At 42.4% G+C, this 25,222-nt stretch overlaps 1 protein-coding gene across 1 annotated transcript in view; it reads left to right on the top strand.

Annotated features, from left to right (window-relative positions):
* The window catches only part of BNIP3 (BCL2 interacting protein 3), a 317,078-nt gene extending 292,452 nt beyond the window's left edge, over positions 1–24,626 (top strand). Inside the window, exon 7 of the mRNA XM_044056808.1 lies at positions 23,692–24,626. Within this exon, the coding sequence (XP_043912743.1) occupies positions 23,692–23,737 (46 nt within the window). The 3' untranslated portion in view covers positions 23,738–24,626. The remainder of the gene's footprint in view (positions 1–23,691) is intronic.
* The last annotated feature ends 596 nt before the right edge of the window (positions 24,627–25,222 follow it).

Here is a 25,222-nt window from a genome sequence, read left to right as displayed (position 1 = left end):
CAGACATTTATCTTGTATGACTACGCTGTTATCGCAGCCACACATGACAATTGAGAGATGCACTACCTTAAATCCAGCGACATTGCTACCTGTTGCTGAAGACGGTATTCGCATGTATGCTTAGATCTCATACATTCTAAAGTTCTACCAAGACCGGATCTTAAAGATCAACCCTTACTACATGCGGACTGGACACTGTTTGTAGATGGGTCAGCAAACAGAAACAGGCACCACGCACGTAGGGTATGCAGTTACTACTGCCACTCACACAATAGCGGCAAGACCACTGAACTTATCCGCTCAAGCAGCGGAACTGATTGCTGTGACAAGGGCATGTCTCCTTTCAGAGGACAGGAATGTCACTATCTATACGGATAGTCAATATGCCTTCTACGGTGCATGTGTTTGCTCAGCAATGGAAAAATAGGGGATGGTTACAACCTCGGGAAAGACATTATGCATAAAGACCTAATCCTTGAATTACTACACATCTGTAAATGCACTGCTCATACCCGTGCTAAGGACCGGTATCACTTGGTAATGCCCTAGCAGACAAAGCAGCCAAAGAGGCAGCTATGTCCAGTACCTTTTCACTTGAAACCACACCTACAGAATTACAACCAACAGATAAATTTGATTTGCAAACCTTACAAGTCATGCAGGAACTTAGCACAGTACAGGAAAAACAACGCTGGACTAGGTATGGTGTTAGGCAGAACAAAGGAATCTATGTGGGACCGGATAATAAATATGTTTTGCCTACTAATCTTTTTAGATATGCAGCACTAGTTGTGCATGGCCCTTCCCATCTGGGCCCTGCAGCTATGGTTAGAATTATCCACCTTACCTTTTGGACCAAGGGTTTCATTGCATATGCAAAAGCTTTTGTCTATCCTGCATAGTATGTGCTAAATACCACGGGGAGGGTCAGAGTTGCTCGGCATCATTTCCAATACCCCCCCTATCCTTTTCATACAATATGTATGGACTTCATCGAATTGACCCCGGTACAACTAAAGAAGTGTGTGTTAGTGATAGTAGATGCATTTACTAAGTGGGTTGAGGCCTTCCTTTCGGTGACACATCCGGATGCTCAAACAGTGGCTAAAATTTTGGTCAATCACATCGTCCCACACTTTGGACTTCCTACACGATCTACTCTGACAACGCATTTTGTCAATCAGATCATTCAGAAACTGTCTACAGTTTTCCAAATTGAATTGAAACACCATTGTGCCTACCACCCACAGTCAGCAGGGTTGGTGGAACGCCATAACGGCAGCATACATATGACATTAAAGGCAAGTTGAGAAAACTCATGGCGAGACACATCAGTCTTGGATTACCTGTCTACCTCTAGCCCTCCTTTCCATCAACTCCCACCTCAAAAGGAGTCACCCCATTTGAGTTGTTGTATGGGAGACGTGGCAAAACTTGTTGCCTGGAGGAGATAGCTGAGTACATGAGGAAAATGCTGACCAATACTAACAGCTGTTTAACGAATGATTGTTTTTCAGGTTCAAGAGCGACAAGATCACGGAAATCAGACCCGAGTGGGTCTGGATCAAAATAATAAAACGCAGAATTGGGCATCCCCAAATGGGAGGGCCCTACCAGGTGCTAATCGCAACTCAACAGCAGTTCGGATTAAAGAAAGGTCCTCATGGATCCACCCTGCAAAATCATAAAACATTTTAAGTTAAATAAAGACTTGAGTTCCCCTGAGGAACAAACAGACAGCAGCAATCATGAAGGACAATAATGAGAATAAGAGAAAATGGTTCTATTGCAATGTTTTATTGTTTATAACTATTGTGATTGTAATATTTCTGTTTTGGACATTTCTGTCTTTTAATGAAGCTAGCCATTCAAAAGAGACAAACACACCAGCTGGCATCCAAACTTTAATACATATCAAGCGATTAAATATGCATATGCATCCTCAATGAATGTCTCAAATTGTTGGGTATGTACTGCAATACCTACTGTACACAGTGGCTTAATGTTAGGGACAGCCCTCTGGGAATAAATGATACTTGAATAGTTTGTTGTTTGAAACCACAGAAGTACCACTGAGAGACAACAAAATGGAACAGTGTGTTTTCAAAAGATTGGGAAAGTTAAGGTGGGCTGAGCCAATGTAATTTGACAATAGTTCATAATTGTACCCTAGAAGGGCAGTGTGAGACCAAGTTTGGAGCTATAAAAAAGGACATCAATGTAAATGATATTAGTTTTGTTGAAAAAATGCTGTATGTATATGGCCTGTTATTTAAGGGGCTAAAGCCAAATGGGAGTTATGAATTTGCAACCAATATTACCATCAAAACAAATGATTGTTATTTTATTTGTGGTAGGAAAGCATATAAATGGTTACCATATGGCTGGTCAGGAAGTTGTTTTGGGATATCTGATACCAGCTATCAGTCTTAATAAACCTATTAATCCCGTTGGTAACATTGATCGTCATGGATTTATCACCATGACTTGGCACTCGCCCGCAGCAAAGGACTCTCACATATGGACCTAGGCGATGATGTAATTGCTTGGGCTGGTATTTTGCCAGCATATGGGACAGTAAAATCCATCTGGGAACTGAGAAAACTCAAAACTGTTAGAGACTCTGGAGTAATGCGACATTTTCATGAGAACAGTAGTGTTGCAGAACCATCTTGAAATAATTCAACAAGTTTCTGAACTGACTAAACCTGGTCCAAACCCCTTGACTGACTTTTTCCAAAATCTGTTTGGAAACTGGGGTTCTGTGTTAATAAACATTTTAATTGCTGTATGTGTTGGTGCAATCATATTTTTGCTGCTTGGCTGCTGTTGCATACCATGTATCAAAATGATAATATCAAAGGTTATCTCTGCCAATGCTACAAAAGCATATTTCTCTGATTATGAGAAGGTATACAACGATCTGGGATTGTGTAAAATAAACAGTATACAAAATGTTGTAAGGGGAAATGTGGAAAAATACTGAAGTCAACATATTTTGTATTCTGTATTTAAAAGGTTAAGCAGAAAAATGTTCACTGCAAACTGAAATGTTCTGGAAAATGTTGATCACTGAGGAATGCAGGAGTTAATCTTAAACTACTGATAAGGAAGTTAATGGTGCAAGAATAACTGTGGTACTGGCTGGTAAAACAAGTAATCAAACTATCAATTTTAATGAAAGTCCTCGCAGGAGGGTCTATATAAGGAGAACTTAAAGTACAAGTAGCCAGACTGCTGGCATATTACTGTCATGTAGCAGATCTCCATGCATGTAAAATAAAGCTGTTTTACTTGCTTACAAGAACTTGGTGTGATTCTTCCAGAATATGTTAGAAGAGTAAAATCTTTCGACACATTCCTTTAGTGGGAGGGTCCAAGTCTTCGAGAGTGCCGGAGCCAAAGTCATCGGCTCCAAGCACCTCCATTAAGATTCGTTCACCGGCTCCACAGACTTCGGAGTCGGCTGTCAAATGTATATCTTTGATCGAGACTCCGGTCTTGGAGCCAGTCTCGGAGGTTCCGCCGCCATCGATCCTTCACTCGGTGACAACTTCGGCCCCTTCGACCTGCTCTTCGAGACCCTTATCTGATTCGGATGTGGATCGAGTGATACAGAAGTTAATGGAGAACTCGGCCCTTTCCAAATTGATCGAAGTTTCGTCCCAGCTGGTTTTGAAACTCGAAGCCCTCCCTGGGTCATCTACTGCTCCTCCTCCGAGACCTGTTGAGTTTTCGGAGCCGAGAGTCGAAGTTCCGATGATGGTAGAACCATCGATACCGAAGCCTACAGCCGTGCTTTCGGTACCGTTGACCTCGACGCCCTCGGAACGGATCGAGGGGTCCCGGAGCCGACTATCGTTCCTGGGTTCCGGGGCGGACAGTCGAACCGAGCTGTCGGTACTGACTCTCCCCCTAGGAGCCTCGGCTCAGATTAGTTCGGCACCGTCCTCTGGGTCGGAGCCCGGACCCCCGATCTCGGGGATTGTTCCTGGTTTCTCGAAACCAGGAAGGTCTTCGGATCCGGGTACCGGTGCCTTCGACGCCATGAGGAAGGTCTTGTCGAAACAGACACATATCTCATCGGATTCTTCTTCTCCTCCCCCTAAGGGCCCACATTCGACTTCTGTATCCTCGGCTCCTATAACGCGTCGAGACCCAATGCCTCAGCTGCCCCCAGAGGGTGCTCCCGGGTTCCTTGGACGCTTCTCCAGAAGCCCCATCTGAAGAAGTACCAAGGAAAAGACTGTGCAAGAGGAGGCACATAGATTCCCCACAGGAATCTCTTACATCAGATACAGATTTGGATGAAGCAGAAGGGTCCCCACGGTCCCCCTCGGAGGATGTCTCCTTTGCGGACATCCTGGAGATCCTAAAACAGAGGGGAGATTGGCAGCCACTTAACCCTTCGGTGGATGAATCAGTATTGCTGAAGGCATTCGGGGCTCTACCTTCTACCTCCTGGGTGACCCCTCCCTTTGACGAACTTATGAACTTGATAGCTCGTAGGGCTTGGGAGACACCTGACACGGTGGAACCAGTTCCCCGCAGACCGAATAAGTTTATAACAGCCCCCCAGGACAGGAGTTTTCTTACCAAGGGTGTTCCAGTGGATACTATGGTGGTGGCAGCAGCCATTAAGAAGGACATGTCAGAGTCCTCTTCCGCTGTCCATCCTCCTAATAAGGATTCTAGGACGATGGACAGATATGGAAAGCGCGTTTTCAGTTCTGCGACTTTTTCCATGCGATCGCTGAACTACTTGACGCATTTTACACGTTTACAGAGGGATCTCCTCAAGGAACTCGGAGATGCTCTCCAGGGTCGTATAGATGCTGCTGTTACCGAGCAAGTGACAGCACAACTTAATACCCTTAACTATGTAGTCAACTCCTCCATGAGGCTCATTTCATATGCGGCCGAAGGTGCGAGTAGAGCGGCAGCTTCAGCGATTGCACTTAGGAGACAATCCTGGCTGCGGCTGTGCTCCTTTGCGGAATCCTTCAAGTCTTCCTTTACTAACGTCCCGTTTGATGGTGCCTCTCTTTTTGGCCCCAAAGTAAAGGAGACCCTCACTAGGTGTGAGCAAGTAGGGAAGATCCTGTCTGCTGTAGGAGTCCGTTTTTCCTCCCCTTCCAGACCATACCCCAAAGGGCAAAGAGGCGGAAAGATGTGGTTCCGTAAGACACAGGGTTCCTTTCAGTCCACACAGAGTGATAATGCCCCTTCCAGAGGCAGAGGAGGGGAAGGAATGGAAGATGCCGACCAAGCGGCAGAGGGGGTCCGCAAAACCAGAGCGACAGAGATACCTTCTCTGGCAAGCCCTTCCAGCACTCCTGAGAGGAGGCCTGACTGTCCTGCTCTGGAGGCAGTCGGGGGATGCTTAACTTTGTACCCACTGGCCTGGCGAAATTTAACTTCAGATTCGTGGGTACAAAGTATAATTACCAGAGGTTACGACATAAAATTTATAAACGTTCCCCCTACCACCAAAAGATTCCCAGACGTTCCACCCAATCTGCGGAATCAGGCAGCCTTAGAGATCCAGAAGCTGCTCAGAAAAAGAGCCATCCAAGCAGTCCCGGCAGACCAAATAGGATCCGGAACTTACTCAAGGTTCTTTTTAGTTCCAAAGAAGACAAAGGACTGGAGACCAATTCTGGATCTCAGCAAACTAAACGCCTTCGTAGTGAAGGAGAAGTTTCGGATGGTCACGCTACAGTCAATCCTTCCTTTTCTGCAGGAAGGAGACTGGATGTGCTCTATAGATCACAAGGACGCGTACTACCACATAAAGATGGCCAGACTGTCCAGGAGATTCCTGCGCTTCCGGCTAGGAGCCAGTCACTTTCAGTTTCGAGGTCTGCTGTTTGGCCTCACCTCAGCCCCCAGGGTGTTCACCAAGTGTATGGCAGTAGTAGTGTCTCACTTGAGACAACAAGGATTCCGGGTGTTTCCGTATCTAGACGACTGGCTCCTCTCCGCCACCACCGAGTATCATCTTCTCCAAGCAAGAGATTACACAATCAGTCTTTGTTCCCGTCTTGGCATTACAATCAATTTAGAAAAATCTACCTTATCGCCATCACAGCGTATCTCATTTATAGGGGCAGAACTGGACACTACTTTGGTCAGGGTCAGGCTCCCACCAGAAAGGGTTTCAAAACTAAGGGAGCAAATTGCAGTACTCCTTCAAAAGACAAAAGCAACAGCAGAACAGGTTTTGAAAGTCCTGGGATTAATGTCAGCCGCACTTGTTGCAGTACCTCTAGGAAGAATGCACATGAGGATCCTTCAATGGTTACTGTTCGCCCAGTGGTCCTATCAGCACCTGCCGTTGTCACACGAAATTCTGATCACATCCTGCTGCAAGCAGGATCTGCGATGGTGGATGCTATCTCAAGACTTGACACAAGGTCGGCCTTTTACCCTACCAACTCCGATAGTGACAATAACCACAGACGCTTCCCTGATTGGGTGGGGGGGTTTGTTCCAGGGAAAGACGGTCCACGGTCAGTGGTCCAGAACAGAATGCAAACTGCACATCAATGTCCTAGAGCTAAGAGCGGTGTTTCTAGCGTTGCAACACTTTCACAGCGTCTTACCTCAAGGAACAGTGGCAGTCCAGACAGACAACATGTCAGTGGTCTGGTACATCAACAAACAGGGAGGAACAAGATCTTATCCACTATGCAGAGAGGCCCTCAGGATCTGGCAATGGGCTGTCTCCAGCGGACACTTTCTGATAGCAACGCACATTCCCGGGACGTCCAGCATAATTGCGGACAGGTTGAGCAGAGCCATCCTGTTACCCCACGAGTGGTCTCTGAAATCTCAAGTGGCGGAAGCGATATTCTGCAAGTGGGGCCAGCCTTGCTGCGACCTTTTTGCATCGCCGATGAATGCCAAATGCAGAAGCTACTTTGCCCTTCTCCCTCCACCAGGGAGCGTCCCCAGAGATTCACTGGTTCACGATTGGCCCCTGGGTCTCCTTTATGCTTTTCCACCCATTCCGTTAATCCCCAGGTTTCTACAGAAAGCCAAAGATCTGGAAAGGACCATAATTCTAATAGCCCCATTCTGGCCTCGACAGATCTGGTTCCCCTTTCTTCAGGCCCATCAAATTGAGGAGCCATGGATTCTGGACCCAGTTCCAGACCTTTTGACCCATGCGTCAGGAGCCCCTCATCCATCCCTGCAGGCCCTGAAATTGACAGCTTGGCTGCTCCTCTTCCCATCCTAGCCAGGTCAAGCCTTTTGTCCCCTGCGGTTAAACGCATAATTGTTTCCTCTCTCAAACCATCCACTACAAAGACTTACCGGAGCAAGTGGAAACGTTTTTCTTATTGGGCATTACAACAAGGATTAGATCCAACAGAAGCACCGGTGCACAAAATTTTGGAGTTTCTGTCTAAGATCTTTGAGGAAGGAGCATCGTCGTCCACAATTAGAGTCCAACTGGCGGCCATATCAAATTTTCATGTGGGTGAAAGAAATTCTTCCATCATGTCCCACAGACTTTGCAAGGCATTTATGAAAGGCACTTTCCACCTCCGTCCTACCATTCGTAACCCAGTTGCTCCTTGGAATCTTAACCTAATTTTATCCCAGTTGATGTTACCCCCCTTTGAACCAGCCTCCACAGCCTCTCTTAAGTTCGTGTCATGGAAAACCTTATTCTTGGTGGCTATCACCTCCTCTCGTAGAATTTCGGAATTACACGTGCTGTCTGTTCGACCTCTCTACTTGATTTTCCACTCGGATAGAGTGACATTACGCACCAATCCGTCTTTTCTCCCAAAAGTTTGTTCACTTTCAAATATTAACCAATCCATCGAACTTCCCACCTTTTTCAAAAATCACACTAACAAGTTGGAATATATGCTGCATAAGTTAGACATCCACAGACAACTCAGGTTTTATTTGCAAAGGACAAAAGATGGCAGAAAATCAGACCAGCTATTTATATCCTTTGCTGACCAAAGAAAAGGTTTGGCAGTTACGAAAGTTACCTAGTCTAAATGGCTCACAGATTGTATTAAATTTATCTATTCGCAGACGAAACAGCAATTACCTTTTCAACCCAAGGCTCATTCTACCAGGGCGATGGTCACATCTCTAGCCCATGCAGCCCGTTTGCCGTTGGATACTATTTGTGCGGCAGCAACCTGGGCAAAGCCTCATACCTTCATTCTCCATTATAAGTTGGACAAGAACTCCAAAGATATGGCTTCCTTTGGTTCCACTGTCCTCAGGAACGTTCTCCCATGAGCCACCCAGGGTAAAGGAGCTAGGGACGCTACCCATGCGTAAGAACAAACGGCGAGATTGAACAATTCACATAAAGAAGATATGTTCTTACCATAACGTTCCATGTGAATTGTTCATCTCACCTTTGTTCTTACTACCCACCCTCCATCCCCCGGCCTATGGTTTTTTTTCGGAGAACGGGATGATTTGGATTCCAGTTCAGCTTGTCTTCAACACCTTCTTTTCAGTCTCTGGCTTCTTCTGTTGTCAGGGCACACTTCTCAGTACCTAGGTATTTAGGGCATTGCTGCCCCTTATCTTTAATTTACTACGAGCGCCTGGGGCGCATTGTTATCTTCTGGTGTTAGCAAACTAGATCTGAGGATTAGCACTAGGGGATTGTGGGATAGGACTGTGCCTCGAGCTTTCTCAAGATGCAGAGCTGTAGAAGTGGCCGTCTCGGAGCCGAGAATTGGCTCCGAACCCATGCGTAAGAACAAAGGAGAGATGAACAATTCACATGGAACGTTATGGTAAGAACATAACTTCTTTTTCACTGTACACCAAGAAGATGAGAAGCAGACTTATCCCAGCAATCAGGGAATGTCAAGTTGCAGGTGTGAGATTCAAGCTGTTGTACACAGCTGTCATCAGAATATTTTTTTCCTGGAGGATCAAGACATTTTTTGAGTCTGAGGAGGAAATAAAAAAAAAAGCTTATCCAACAAAAAGTGAGCTAGCAAACAGAGGAGGACTCTACTTTTCATTCTTCTGATAATAAAGCTAATGGAGAGACTTTGCCAGCGAATCCTTCTCCAGTGCTCCAAAGGGAAATGTTTGAGGCACTGAAAAAAGCACAAGAGTTGACTAGAAGAATCAGGAGTACCTTGGACTTGAGCCAGAGTATGGTGCTGGAAAAGGGAGATGAACAGGAAGAAGACCAGCAACACTGAAATTAGTAGTGACTGTAAAGTGTCATTTACATTTGTGAAATAATGGCTTTGCAAGAAAAAGTGTCTGAGTCTGAAAAAGACTGGACTTTTGTTGACTTTGTTAAACCTGGGAGTGGACTGTAATGCATATACCCCACTTTATTACTAATATTTAGAATGGGGAAAAATATTGTAAATAAAACAGTTTTGTTCTTAGTATTTGTATAAAGCATTTCATTATATAAACTTGTTGTATATAGTAAGTCATTTTTTTGTGTAGTGTGTAGTCAGGAATATTTTAAATGTGGGGAGGGTCTTTTCAGCGACGTATGTGTTAAAGATATTAAAATACACATGTACTTTCTGGTTGTAAGAGATAAATGCTTTTTAGTACAACAAAAGGAAAAAGGCTGGACAAAAGCAAGTCTAATGTTAATATGCTGTGATCATGGGCAACTTGGTTGTGGGTGTAGTATAATAGTGCACTGATCATATGTAGAATTAAGATAAGTTTCTCTTATTTTTACAAGGGTGAACGTCTAGATTAAAGACCTTAAGCTATAAACAAGTAGATTTGAGAAATAAGACATTATGAAAAGACATGCATGTGCAAAGATATTAGTATGCTCTTTTCCACTGGCAACCGTTCAGTGGTAGTCAAGAAGTCTGCAGCTGAGGTCAGCTGTTTCTGTTCTGAATGAAATTTACAAAGATTCATTGCTGACTACTCTTACTTGGAGACAAGCTGTCAGCATGTGCAAGCAATCGTTCTGAGCATTCTTTCCTGAAGGAAATGCAAAACTTAAAGGTACAATGGCAAGCAGTTCGGTGAAAAAATAAAGTTTGAAATTATGGGAGGTGAATAAGAGATAGCAGCCTTAGTACTTTAATGTATTTAATAGAACAGAGTACAATTTAGTTGTATTTAAAGATAGCCAGTACACCTTTTCTTGATGCTAAAGGTTAGTGTTTTCTGAAAATATAAAAGCAGTGTTTCACATCTGGGAGGGAAGCAGAAATGAGAATAGAACAGACAGCAGTCAGTGTAAGAGGGAAAACAGGCTGTAGCATGCACTTCAGCATGGATAACATTTTATGTTAAGTAATGCTTGAAGATAGAACAAACATACAAAGGTTATTTTGAAAACGTATTCTGTTTTTTGGTTAAGGATTTTCATTAGACCAAAAAGTCTTGAAAATGTGACATAGGTTCAAATGGAAATGAGAAGAAATTACTGTATAAAAGGTCAGTCTGCCAACCGGTGTGTGCTGTAACATGAAGTTTGGAAATACACATTCGAAAAAATGTTATGTGTAATAGGTGGGAACAATAATTTTTTATTGTGATGTCTAGTATTAATTGCTAGAGGGGCTCCAGTAGTGATAGAAGAGGAAGACAAAAACTTGTAGATTTGTGGTAGCCTGGGGCTATTGGCAAGGGAGAAGGTTTACAATGGCATGTGTTTATATTCCACCAAAATCTGCGAAACATTTCTCAAGCTCCATAATAGAAGTCGTCAGCTTTCAACAGGGAATATTACTTATAAGTGGGGACTGGACTAGTGAGTATGTATCAGGAAGACCTAGAAGGGAAAATATAAAAATATGGTAGATTTCTAAAGAAATTTGTGAAAATACTTGGTATGGAAGATTTAAATTCAGTAGTAGGAACTCAAAACAGAATTTACATATTTGTTCCCCAAGGTAAGATAACTGGGCTAGACTAGAAAGGAATTATATTTCACAAGAGCATGTGCATTTAATGTAAAGCTTCAGTACACATCCAATAACTATTTTAGATCATGCACTGTTAAAAACCAAAATGTTATCCATAATGTTAAAAAAACAGAAATACCTTCAGAAGTTATAGCTAGTGAGTGGGATAAAGTGAAAACAAAGTTTAAAAAATAGAGTAGGAATAAAAAATTGAGATATGGCTAAAGATTAATAGGAATTACTTAGAGGGGCTGATGAAGGTAAGGTTAAAGTATTGCAGAATTAAGGGAATCTCACAGAACAAGAGGAGGCACAAATGCAGACTTCTAAAGAGAAAATAATGGAACATCTGGATAGTAGGCATGAGTTTAGAAAGATTGCTGTTAAGCAGATATTTCTGATAACTGCAGAGCACAAAAACTTTTAGCCCAATGACTTGGGCAACAGAAAGTAGAAAGGGTTGTCTCCAGACTTAAGGAATATATAACAAGAAAAATAACCAGAGATCATATGGAAGTGTTAGAGATGTTTTGGATTTTTTATGAACATTTGTATAAAGCAGAAAAATGCAGGAATAAAGAAAGAGCACAAATGGAAATGTTTAAGGAGGACTTAATTCTGCCATGGCTATAGGTAGATGAAACTCAACAACTAACAGTTAAGATAGGAGAAGATGGGTAAAAATGGTGATGTATAATCAATCTTCAGGAAAGTCTTCAGGAACAGATGGTATTCCTGTGGAAGTTAGGAGGGAAGAAAGTGATAAAGATCTGAAAGATTTTATTTCACAGTATTTTAAAAGAAGGGGATGCACCAACATCTTGAACAAAATGTATGGTGGCTGTACCTAAAGACCGGTCAGACCCAGTTTCCTGTTGACCCATTTATATTTTAAATTGTGGTTATAAAGTAAATTTTGCCATTGTCAGTGGGTCTTGATGCAGAGGAGAGCATTCAAAAGATTAAGTTGGGATTTTATAAGTAGGGCAATGGAAGCTTTTGCATTTCCCTTTTAATAAGCTTTTGAATTTTTTTTTTTTTTTTTTGCTTTTAATAAGCTTTTGCATTTCCCTTTTAATAAGGTTAATTAGGAGGATATATGAAGGATCAAAGGCAAGAATTAAGGTGGGTGGATTCCTATCTGATAAGTTTTGTTTGAACAGAGGAACCAGGCAGGGGTGTCCTCTTTCACCTTTATTTGTTTTATAACTAGAGCCACTGACAAAGAAAATAAGGGACTCAGAAATCCAAGGATATAATTGGTATGGTAATCAAGAAAACTTGTCTTCATTTACAAATAATATTTTGTACCTGACAAATGTAGAAAAGGACATCTCAGAGTTGTGGAACATTTTGAGACGGCTGCATTTTTTGGGGGGAAGGGGTATAAAATTAATGAAGATAAAACAAAGACTATAGCCATAAATTGTGTACTCACATGAATTGGCGCAGCAGTACCCATATTTATGGGGACATGAGATTAATTGTTTAGGAGTATGGATTAAAAGGCTTCTGTTATAAGGATATGTGAGAAGTGACTTAAAAGATAATACAAAAACTGAGAAACGAAGCTCTTGTTTATGAATATGGATAGTAAGGTGTAAGTAGTGAAATTAATTTTAGTCCCTTTAGATGTCCTTCAAGGATGCATCTGCAGTCCTAACATATGGGTTGTCCTGCCTCAGGCAGCCCTTCGGTCGGCCGGATTCCAAAGTCTGGGTCTGGCCTCGGCTGATGTCGCACTTCACCCGACGTCATAGCTGCTGTCAATTGGGTATAAAGGCATCAGCCGACGCCATTTTCCTCAGTCTTTCTTGCCGCGCGGTGCCCAAAGCAGAAGCTGTTCGCAAGTGCCGGTCGGTCAGATCCAGAGATTTCTACTACCGAAGACTTCTTAAAAGCTAAGTACCCCGTTGGGGACTCCTTCTTGCCTCAGCCGATGTCAGAAAAAGTAAATAATTGTTTAACTTGTGGGGAACAAATACCTCATAGGGATTTCCACTCTTACTGCCTTCCTTGCTTAGGCCCAGACCACGACGTAGCAGCTTGTCTAGCCTGTGCTTCCTTCAACCGACGGACACTTAGACGTCGGTCGGAGTTTGCGGAGGAGTTTTTGGTCCCGCTTTGCTTACAAAATGCCGCCGGAGACTCCAACTTCACAATTAGCTAAAAGCGTAAGGAAAAGGACCGACACTCGCGGTCTGCGGTTTCGGCGAAACCACGGTTAAGCCAACCGCGAGTGTCTCGGTTTTCGCTGAAACCGAGTCCTCGGTTCTTCCTTAGGCCGAAAGCATACCTCCGACAGCCGAGGCCTCACACAGCATGGCTGAATCTGCTACTGAAATTTCTCCTGCTGTAGCAGGCACCCAGGATTTATCCGATACTATTCCTTTAGACATATCTACTCCTGCACGTGGAGCTGCTAGGCCCCCTGCATCCATGTCTATCAAAGCTTTTTCTAGGGCTAAAGCAGCTAAATCTTCTAAGGCCTTGCCTGCTAAAACCCCCTCACACAGGCCTAGCTCTAGTTCCCAAATGCTCAGCCTGGCAGAGGATCTCATTTCTTTGATCAGGGGATCCCATCCTCACCCTGACAGGGCCTCTCATCCCCCTCCAGAGAAGAGGCCTAGAGCAGAGCCCCCTGAGCCAGTTTCTTCAGATTATTCCTCTGATGATTCAGAAAACTCAAATCTTCCAGAAGGCCCGTATTCTCTTTATGAGGACTCTGACGCAGAAGACTCCATTCCTTCTGCCTCTCCTCCTGAGGAATTTTCTTTTGGGGAAACCTTGCATGCTATGAGAGAGCAGGGCCAGGATTTTTCAGATTCTAGGAAGAGGCTAAGGACCTTTTTACACTTGCCACAGCATAGGCCTTTAGCCATTCCTCCAGTACTAACAGTTGTGGATGATGCATTTAATGATGCTTGTACTGCCCCTGACTCTCTTCCCCCGGCCCCTGCTAAGCCCGACAGATACTACAGGGTCCCGGACACACATTATCACCTGTATAAGGCTCCTATTGCAGATCCTGATACTATTTCACAGGGCCCCAAAGCTGTAGCAACTGCCTCTGCCAAAAACCCCCTCCCCTCTGAAAGAGAATCTAGAGCATTAGAGAGATGGGGTAAAAAAGTTTATACTTCTGCTACTCTTTCGGCTAGGGCCTTAAACTGTCAATTCCACATGATTCAATACCAGGAATTTTTGTTAGATCAGCTAAATAAAAAACTATCCTCTCCTGAACCTATAGACCGTAAGTAACTTCAGGATTTGGTACATAACACTCAGCAGGTCAGTAATCATTCTTTAAAATGCGGCTATGATGCACTGGAGGCTTCCTTTAGATCAGCTATGACTGGTACAGTGATCAGAAGGCATGCATGGTTAAAAGAGCAATCCTTACCAGACCATGTAAAGTCAAAGCTCCTAGATGCTCCCATGGAGAAACACAGTTTGTTTGGCTCCCCTGCACAGCAAGTGTTAAAGAAGGTGGAAGAAAAAGCAAAATCTGTTCAAACAGTCAAGGATTTCTTACAGGTCCAGCCTCCGAGGTTTAGTAGAAATTGGCCTTCGAAGAATTGGTCCTTTCCAGACACCACCACAGCACAGAGAGGCAGAAATAGGCCCAAGGGCAGAGGTCAATCCAGAGGTGCCTACAGGGGCGCCAGTGGCAGCCTAACAACCAGAGAAGTACTGCCACAGACCCAGCTACTACCACTACCACAGGACAGTCACAGTGACTTGGCTCTGATACCGCCTACCAGGGAACAACTGGAAGCACCCTTAGGCGGAAAGCTAGCCTTATTTTCAGTAAACTGGCATTACATTACAGGAGACAAATGGATTTTACAGACAATAGACAAAGGTTACAGGTTTCACTTCCATACTCTACCAAGGAAGAGAGGAATGCCAAACCTACCACCAAACCAAAAAACAAATGCTCTAGAACAAATCAACCACTTACTAAGGATGAGAGCTATAGAAAAGGTACCCTATGGAACAAGGACAAGGATTTTATTCCAGACTTTTCCTGGTGCCAAGAAAAGAAAACCAATGGAGACCTATTCTCGACCTGTCCGCTTTGAACACATATCTCATTGTTCCAAAATTCAAAATGCTGACCCTACAGCAACTCCTTCCCATGCTGGGCAAGGAGTCTTGGCTGGTGACTCTAGATCTCAAGGAGGCATACCTGCACGTCCCTATACGACCAGATTGCAGAAGATACCTCAGATTTCTTGCAGGATCAGAGCATTATCAATTCTCAGCATTGCCCTTTGGCTTATCTACTGCCCAGAGTATTCACGAAATGCCTGGCATCAGTAATTGCTCATTGCAGGCTTCAGGGAATTCAGATTTATCCATACCTGGACGACTGCCTGATACAAGCGGACAACAAGGTCAAATTAACAAAAGATTTGGAAAAGGTTATTCACCTATTGCAAGCCCTGGGATACACAGTCAACATAAAAAAGTCAAGGCTGGTACCATCCCAAAGGATAACATTCTTGGGTGCAGAACTGGACACATCAAATCAAATGGCCTTTCTCACAGCAGAAAAGCAAAAGCAACTACCACTCTATTTCATGGCATTAACAACGCAGAACCAGCTTACAGCAAGGAAAGTCCTGCAAGCCCTGGGTTACATGGCATCCTGCATAATATTGATTCCACATGCCAGACTACATATGAGGAAGTTGCAGTGGTACCTAAGGAATTTATGGTCTCAGCACAAGCACAGCCTAGAAACCCAAATTCCAATAATTCCATGCCTGAAGCAAGAATTCCTGTGGTGGGCTCAGGCCTGTCAGTTGAACAAAGGACTGCCTTTCCACAGCCCTCACCCAAGCCAGACTATCACCACGGACGCCTCAGACCTCGGTTGGGGGGCACACATGGTAGACAAGTGTATACAAGGCCTATGGACACAAGACCAGCTGAACCTACACATAAATCAAAAAGAGATGCTGGCAGTGAAACGGGCAATTCAGACATTCAGACCGTTTCTTCAACAAGGTCATTTGCTGATAAGGACGGACAGTTATGTGGTATATCAACAAGCAGGGAGGCACACATTCATATCCTCTATGCCGGACGGCAATGGACATGTGGAATGTGGCCCTGAACCTCAACATTCAGCTCCAGGCTATATTTGTGCCAGGAAAAGAAAATATACTAGCAGACACCTTAAGCAGAACTACCACGGATGCCCACGAATGGATGCTGCATCCAGACATCTTCAAATCCATTACAAAGAAATGGGGGCTACCAGAAATAGACCTGTTCGCTTCCCCACACAACCACCAATTGAGAAAATTCTGCACAAGGACATACCACCCACTTGCTTGGAAGGTGGACTCCCTATCCTTCAGTTGGGAAAATCTAACAGCATATGCATTCCCACCTCTTCCTTTGATGCACAAAATGCTACTGAAGATCAAAGAAGATCACCCAAAGATCATACTGATAGCTTCAGACTGGCCGAGGCAGCATTGGTACCGCTATTGAGGAGTATGTCTCGAGCACACGCATGGCCTCTACCTCTAGTTCCTTTACTGCTAACACAGAACAACTTCAAGATCCTGCATCCAAACTTGAAAACACTGCAGCTAGCTGCTTGGAATCTTACATAAAACAAAATAACCCAGATTTATCTCAGAGGGTTAAAGACATTATCCTGGAGGCTCGCAGACCCTCCACAAGGAAAACTTATTCAGCAAAATGGAAAAGATACCTCATTTGGAGTGCAGCAAAAGGAGAAAATGTATCATTGGCAAACATAGTTAACATCCTGGAATATTTAGCAGAACTCTTCCACAATGGCCTGTCTTACTCCTCCATTAAGATTCATGCATCAGCAATTTCAGCAGAATACAACATGGATCCTCCAGTCTTCTCTCATCCTCTACTCAGGCAGTTTCTAAGAGGTATTAATATGTAAAGCCTCCAAGGAAGCCACCTTTGCCTACATGGGACCTGAACTTTGTGCTAGAAAAGTTAACACTTCCCCCTTTTGAACCAGCAGCAACAGCAGAATTACAGTTCTTATCTTGGAAAACTGCTTTCCTACTTGCAATCACTTCAGCAAGAATGGTATCTGAATTACAGGCATTAATGGCAGTACAGCCCTTCCTTATCTTCCATCAGGATAGAGTGTCCTTGAGAACTAACCCTACTTTTATGCCAAAGGTGGTCTCCAGGATATCATTGAACCAAGCAATCCACCTACCAACATTCTTCCCCAACCCACAGAACAGGGGAAAGACTACTGCATACCTTTGATGTGCACAGGCAATTGCGCTACTACCTGGACAGAACCAAGAACAATAGAAAACTGACCAGCTTCTGGTAGCATATGCAACAGGAATGGAAGGAAAAGCAATTTCAAAACAGACAATCTCAAAATGGATAGGAAATTGCATTAGATTTTGTTACTCTTTTCATGGAAAGACAACTCCAGAGAACATCAGACCTCACTCCACAAGGGCTACAGCCACTACTACAGCTTTCTTACGAGGAGTGGCTACCAAAGACATTTTAGAGGCTGCTACTTGGAGCTCCATGCATACATTTGCCAAGCATTATAATCTACCTTTATACTCCAGATCCCGAGCAGGTTTTGCCACTGCTGTTTTGCAAGGGATCTTAACTACACCATAATCTTCTTAGTGCCTCCTCCCCCAGTTTGGCTATGGTATTCTACCCATATGTTAGGACTGCAGATGCATCCTTGAAGGACATAGTACAGATTTGTACCTACCATAAATGTAGATGTCCGAGAGGTATGCATCTGCAGTCAGGATTACCCACCCTCCTTCCCCTCTGTGGTACTCCTAGGGTATTTGCCCATCTTGTAGCTGGCTGGGGGAATCTATTATGGTGTATTTGTTTGTATATATGTATATACATGTTATTTTGTTTGCTCTCTACTGTTTGGAATCTTTTGCATTTATCCAAATTTAGCCTTCCTAGGGGGCACCTGGCATCTGGGGCAAGAAACTCTGAGGAAAATGGCGTAGGCTGATGCCTTTATACCCAATTGACAGCAGCTATGACGTCGGGTGAAGTGCGACATCAGCCGAGGCCAGACCCAGACTTTGGAATCCGGCCGACCAAAGGGCTGCCTGAGGCAGGACAACCCATATGTTAGGACTGCAGATGCATACCTCTTGGACATCTACATTTATGGTAGGTACAAAACTGTACTTTTTCTATACAGATCAGGGCATATATTTATCAGCCAGAGGAGAAGTTATGGACAATAATTTATGAGTTGAGGGATTTATTTGGGAGGGGAAAGGGCAAGAGTTAAGTGGGATACGTTGACCCTTCCAGTAGAACAAGGTGGTTTGGGATTACTTGTTCTGAAGGGATATTTTAGAGTTATACAGTTAAGGCTCATATGCATAACACAAGCAGAAGATAATTCAAAATGGAAAGGGATGATAATGAAGCAGGTGGGAAGTTCAAGAAATAGAGAGAGCGGGATTTTGGATGCAGATCCTTAAGAAGAATAATGACAGCCATACAGATTATTGTAGTCATAAAGTAGCTGAAAGAATGCTAAGAACTAAGCTGACATGAGAATGGAGAAAGGACATTTTGCCATTAAGGATACTGTAATTAGGGGTACAGAGAATATGCAAGAGGGGGTTGGAATTTACTGGGAAAAATGGCAAAGGAACTAAGGTACTGGGAGCAAATAACTAGAGACAGAAAGGTAATAGAGTGGGATGAGATCAAGAAGCTGTTTTGGACTGCAGGCTGGAGACTGCCTTCCATACTAGGGATTAATATCAAGAGTATAGACAAAGAGAAAATGATAGGGGAATCTTAAGTGAAAGACTGCTCTGGTAAAGTTTATTTAAATCTAAAACTGAAGCTGCTGTTATAAAAGGAATAATTAATAGGGCATATAAAATATAGCATGATAACTATAAGAATCAATCAGAGGATATTAGAAAAGATTGGGAAGAGAGACTGGAAAAGCAGTTTACAAGAGACTAGTGGGAGGGCATATATATGGCTCCCACATGTGCAACAAAGTCCCAGAAGGATTAGGATCTTTGCTTGGAAGTGTTTGCAGAGATATTTTAGTACCCCAAGAAGACTTCAAAGAATTTTTCTTCAAGTAGATAGCAAATGTTGGAGATGTGATTGAGAAGAAAGGGGTAACTGGGAACACATGTTTTGGGAGTGTAATGAGTTGGCAGAGTTTAAAAATTTCCTACAGAGTACTCTTGTCAAAAATATTGGGTGAGGAAATGGCTGTAACTAAAGAAATCATTCTCTTGAGCTCACTTATTTCAAAATTAAGGAGGCTTGCGAAAGGTCTCAAGTGTGCTTAGTGGCCATTTCTACGTCTGACAAAAAGATCTGAAGGGAATAATTTCACCCCACTCTCTGGAAAAGAGCCACCAAGCTCTGTTTGCATTTGTATGTCATGTCTGCTGTATTTTATTTGCAGTTATTTCTGGGATGGGATTATCTGCATACTTTCAACAATGTAAGATTTTTTTGGCTCTCTGCACACTGTTATCAACATGAACACCATGAAAGGGGACACAGCAAATTCTAAAAGTGAACCCAGTACAAGCAGGTACTGTCCTCCACCACACGTATAAAAATAACCCTGTGTTGCACATGTAAAATTGCTGTGTACTTTTCATATGAAACCGAGGAAGCCTAAGGGTGAAAGTGTTTCTAAATGTTTACTTTCTGGGTGAATTATGTCCTTATTTGTCCTGTTTTATTTATTTGTTTATAAATATTTGCTCCTTTAATTTGTGGTAAGGTGTGGTTTCTTTCATAGAATGTGAAAATGTATAATAAGGTATTGTAACCACAGGGTAATATGAATACACTAGTTGCAGCCCCTTACCTAGAGACCTGGTAAAATCCCCCTGGAGTGATATTATTTAAGTGGTTCAATTTTCAGTCTGAAATCAGATAAGAACACTCATCCATCGTTGAATAAAAATCTGCTTAAACTCTTAACCGGATTGATTATGCCTCTGGAAAGAGGATTTTATTTTTGCTAAGTTTTACTAAGTTAGCTGTGGCCACAATCGACATCCTGAAGAGTTATCCTTATTCCTGATTCTTTTGAGTTGGGACATGGGATCTGAATTACGTAGATATAGTAAGGTCTTATTAAGTTTAATTCTGTTGGTGGCCAAAAAAGCAATTTCTAGAAAATGGAAATCAAAGTCTAAACCAGCTGCCTTTGAAGTATTGAGTATTATAAATGAACTGGAAGAGGGATCTTTAGAAAAGGGAAGGGGTAAAGTACATAGAAATAAATGGAAATTGTGAGACGTGTACATGTATAATAATGTTCAGGAGGAAGAGTTAGGTTTAAGGGAAGGCAGGAACTCGGCAATTTATGTAATGTTGGACTGATGATAGTTGCAAGGATGTGATGTATAATGTATGTAAATGGAAAAATGTTAATATGGTTTGTTTTCTGTTGTATTAATGTGTGTTTGCCTGTGTCTTAAGTGATAGTTTAATAAAGGCTTAAAAAAAGACCTGGTTTTCTCGGATTACAGACCAGACACAAAAAACAGGCATGCCATCTTACCCCAGGGAAGGTACAGAGCCTCACAACTTACTTCAAATCCTTCTTATCTCTCCATGCCTGTTCAGCAAGAGAGAGAGATACTTAGAGCACTAGTTTACATGGTGGCAGCCATTCCTATGTTACCACTAGCCAGGCTGTATATAGGAAAACACAGTGGTATTTGAAAAATGCATAGTCTCAGTACCATCACCCCTTGGACATGCAGCTCCCTTTCCTACCATGGCTAAAGAAGTAGATCCTTTGGTGAGTGTCACAGGTGATTCTGAAAAGATGCATGCTCCAAGTCAGGAGATTCAAGCAAACACCTCCAAAGAGGCTTGGGAGGCATGTACAGGGATCCTCACAGTCCAGGGTTGCTGGTACCCAACTTCAAGGCAGACCCAGCAATCTGAAGGAAATGAGAACTCTCATTCAGGTCCTACAAGTCGTCTCCAATCTCTAATAACCAGATCCTCTAAAGGTATTCACAGGCAACACAACAGTCATGTAGTAAATAAACAAGCAAGGAGGGACGAGATCCTACCAAATGTGTAGGTTGCCTCAATTTGCTTGGACCTGGCCATCAAGTCAAGTACATCCTTTAAATCAGTATACATCCCCTCCTAGGACAGTATCCTGGCAGACTCCCTCGGCAGGTCCATCGAAACCCCCACAAGTGGATGCTGAACAAACAGGTTTTCATAGACAGTCCACCAGTGAGATACACAACATATAGCTTTATTTGCCTTGGAGAGCAACAAACAGCTCCCTCTTTTTTGCACATGAACATCTTGTCCCCAGGCTTGGAGGGCAGATGTATTTTCTTTGCAGTAGACAGGAAGGTTTCTTTATGCCTTCCCTCCACTGTCCCTGCTCCAAAAAGATTACTCAAAATCTAAAAAGAAAAAACACAAATTTTGCTGGTGACTCACTTTTGGCAAAGGCAGCATTGGTTACCCCTTCTCGCTTCCTTAGCCAGGGGAAAATCACCACAAGCTTCATATAAAGTGGACTTGATCACACACAGAAGGACTCAATGATTCACCCCAGCCTGTCGTCCCTCAGCCTAACCTTATGGATAATAGGATTATGATCCCTTCCAGACATCAGTTTTCTGAGGACATGCTTTGAGTTCTCCAGGATGCAAGGAGACCCACTACTCAAAAATCTTACATAGCCAAATGGAAGAGATTTTCCGTCTGGTGTCAAGCTAAAAATCTGGACCCAGTAAATTGTTAGGTTTCTGTTGTTTTATCTGTGTGTGAACTCATAAAAGTTGGTTTAGCATATTAAGCTGTTACAAGCCCGCCTTTCAGCCATTGCAGCCTGTCTTCTCTTTAACCCTCCTCTTATGTCCAGGCTTGAGGTCAAACATTTTTAAAAGGGGTCTTGTACCTAAACTCCCCAAGAAAACCTGTGTCTCCCCTTGGGGTCGCCTCTATGTGCTGGAATAGCTTACAGTGCCTTCCTTTGTGCAAGCAGCTTCCTCTGCTCTAAAATTCTTCACTTGAAAAAACATTTTGTCAGTACCTGTTACTTCTGCTAAATGGATTTCAGAGCTGCAGGTGCTCATGGCTACTCCCCTCTTCCTTATTTTCCATAATGACAGAGTGTTCCTGTGGGTCGATCCTTCCTTCATGCCTAAAGTGGTAAACGCGATGTCCTTCAGTCAGGCCATCAACCTGCCCACTTTCTTTCCTAAGCCATAGAACAAGAGAAAAAGAGTTGTACATTACCTGGATGTACACAAATAGCACACATTTTACCTTGACAAGACTAAGTCTATTTTAAAGTCAGACCAACTGTTTGTTTCCTTCCTGGACTTTAAGCTGGGCCAGCCAGTATCCAGACCATTGCTAGCTGGATTTCTAAGTCCATCTCCTTTTGCTGCAGTTACTATGGCAGATAATTGACCTTTCTCCCATTACCTCATTCTACTAAAGCAGTGGCCTCTTCTGGAGCTTTCTACAAGTGGGTAGATTTCAGACTGATTCTGGAAGCAGCTGCCTAGTCTTCAGTGCACACTTTCACTAAGCATTGTACAGTAGACGCCTTTTCCAAATCCAGATCTGCCTTTACCAGGTCAGTCCTTTCTGGCCTCGTAGACAGTTCTCAGAACTCTAATCCAACCATCCTTCTTCTCCCTTAAGCTTTGTGAATCACCCATCTGTTTGGAATACTGCATTGATTTCAGTGAGGATATAGTACATTTATGTCAGAACTTATATCCTGCTGATCACTGTTGCAGTATTCTTCCCCCTTCTTTTCCTCTTTATCTTTTCTTTTTAGTCTCCTGCCTTGGTTGGCAGCCAATAGGACTGAGAAGGACTTTTCTTTTCTCCTGTTTTCCACCTCCTAGATAACCACTTTCTTCCCAGAGGTTTTCAGGGTGCTGGCTTAGAGATGCAGTAAAGATATACGTTTGTATGTCCACTTATGTATCCCTATGCTCACTGGCTGAGATCTTAAGTTGGATGTATGGCTAATGGAAGGATTAGGCTTTGGTACCCTGTGGGACATCAGTGGTGAAAACCCATCTATTTGGATACTGCAGTAGTGATCAATAGTGCATCTACTGCTACGATAAGTTCTCACACAACTGTACTTTCTGACAATATGTCCTGTCAGGAGCCTTAATAAACAGCACAGATAATGTGCTGTAATCTCACTGTGGTGTATATTCAAAGAAATGTCATGCCACACAGATATTTTTATCTAGCTGTTTGACATTAAAACAACCAGATTCCTCTTGAGTCTCTAGGTGCATAGGTTGTTTCTAGGCATGTGGTTCAGGAGACCACTGAGGAATTTGGTCCAGTTTTCCCAAGTGCTCCAGAGTACTCCTTTGCTTTAGTGACTTGCTCAGAGTAAGCAAATGGATAAAATGAAGCTCAGATCCTGGACTAAAGGAAGCAGTTCATTAACCATTTGTAGCATTAATCCTCTACATTAACCCCCAGGCAGTCTGCCTTACTACTGTGTGAGGAGGAAGTGAACTGGCTTGAGGTAAAAGAGTAGTTGATGAAATTAACAACAGGGTAAGATGATGAATTTTCTGCTGAGGAACTTCATCAATGTATTAAAATATATTCAGTCACCCTGTGTACCAGATTGGGCAGAAATCTAATATCACATTTCTTGTCTGTAAAACTCATAACCTTGCTAATGTTATTTAATTAGTAACTTAAGTATTTTGCATCAAACTAACCAGTATGATTTGTTTTCTTCTAGGATTTATATTGGGAAACGTTTAACAGCCTCAAGCAGTACCTTTTAGGTACAACAAAGTCATAGTGCATGCGGGCTGGTAGATCTTTGTCATGCACCATTGGAACTTTCAAGATTCTCTGAATGTATCACTGCTGAGGAGTATCTGACTGTGACATCTTCTGAGCTTTGTTGCATGCTACTCAGTAGATCATTTTTATTTTTTGTTTCTTCTCAGCAATGAATGTCCTCCATATTTTGCTGTGTTGTGCCAAAGAGAAGTTAATTTGCTAGCCAAATGATTAAACTGCTGATTATAAATTAGAAATGATTCTATGCAGTTTGTAGGGAATGCACATTTTACTTAGAGTTAAGTAGTTATGTTGAAAAAGACAAATAACATTTATTTTATTTTCACTTGATTAAGAGATGTCAGTGGTAAGTTGTAGTATATATGGTAATGAGAAATGTAGCAAATGGCAAACATGTATTTGTTCAAGGGAGTAATGCACATCCGAGACTAATGTTGGTCAAAGCTGCAGTAATGTTTGGAAACATGGGATAGGAAACAATCCTGATCTGTAATCTTTAGTTGCCATTGATATGGCTGAAGCTTTTGTATGCGGGGTATACAACTTTATGTTTAATCAATGTATGCAAAACTTGATGCCTAAAACAGATTAGGTAAAACAAATAAGGAAGAAAAAGAGATGTAAAAATGTGCATTGATATTTACTGCCAATTGCAAAATACAAAGTTAGACCCTTGCTGTGTTGCATTTTTCTTATAAAAAAAAATTAAGGTCTTACACAATTTAGAATTAAAATAGAGGACACATTTTCATTTATTTTGGAGCATACTGAGCTTCGTAGTCTGTAATTCAGAGAGCATCCTCAAAACTTGACTTCTTTAAGAGGATTAAGGCTTATTATTTCAATAAAACCCACTCTGAAAAATCATAGTTTAGTTTTTCAAACTATTTGGTTAATGCAAAAGAAAATATTTATGGTGTTTTGTGGTATTTTGAACATAGCTTGCAAAACTGCATTTGTATTCTGAGACTGTTCATGTAAGGAAGTGCTCAGGGCCAATTGGCATTGACCCTAGTGTGAATGTTGTGCACACTAATACTATTCAAAAGTACTTTGTAAAACTGGGCACTTTAGGATGTTGTATAGATTATGGTTGTGCACATCATTACACAACCCACGTAGAATGTCGCAAAACTGATTAAAACCCATAAAAATGATTTCTAAAGTTAACATACATGTGAAAAATATGACTATGTTGTTGTCTTTTCTGTTTCTCTAGCAGAAGTCTATTTTTTTTCTTGCATATGTTGGTTTGCATGTAATTAAAGTAATCTGGTCTACAGTGTTCCCAATTGCATTACTGGCATATGCAAAAAGGTAGATAAAAACAAAATCCCTATAACTTTTATGTTCATTAGAATTATCAGAAGATGGTGAGGCACAGACTATTTCTGATCCCATGCCTTAATGAAAGATTTCTTTGTATGTTAATTTACTAACATAAAATCCATCTCAGACCCTGT

This window comes from Protopterus annectens, chromosome 14.part0 (genome assembly GCF_019279795.1).
Source record: "Protopterus annectens isolate FY-2018-M chromosome 14.part0, PAN1.0, whole genome shotgun sequence".
NCBI lineage: Eukaryota > Metazoa > Chordata > Ceratodontiformes > Protopteridae > Protopterus > Protopterus annectens.
The sequence above is the reverse complement of the archived record's forward strand: the minus strand, read 5'-3'. Positions and strand labels throughout refer to the sequence as shown.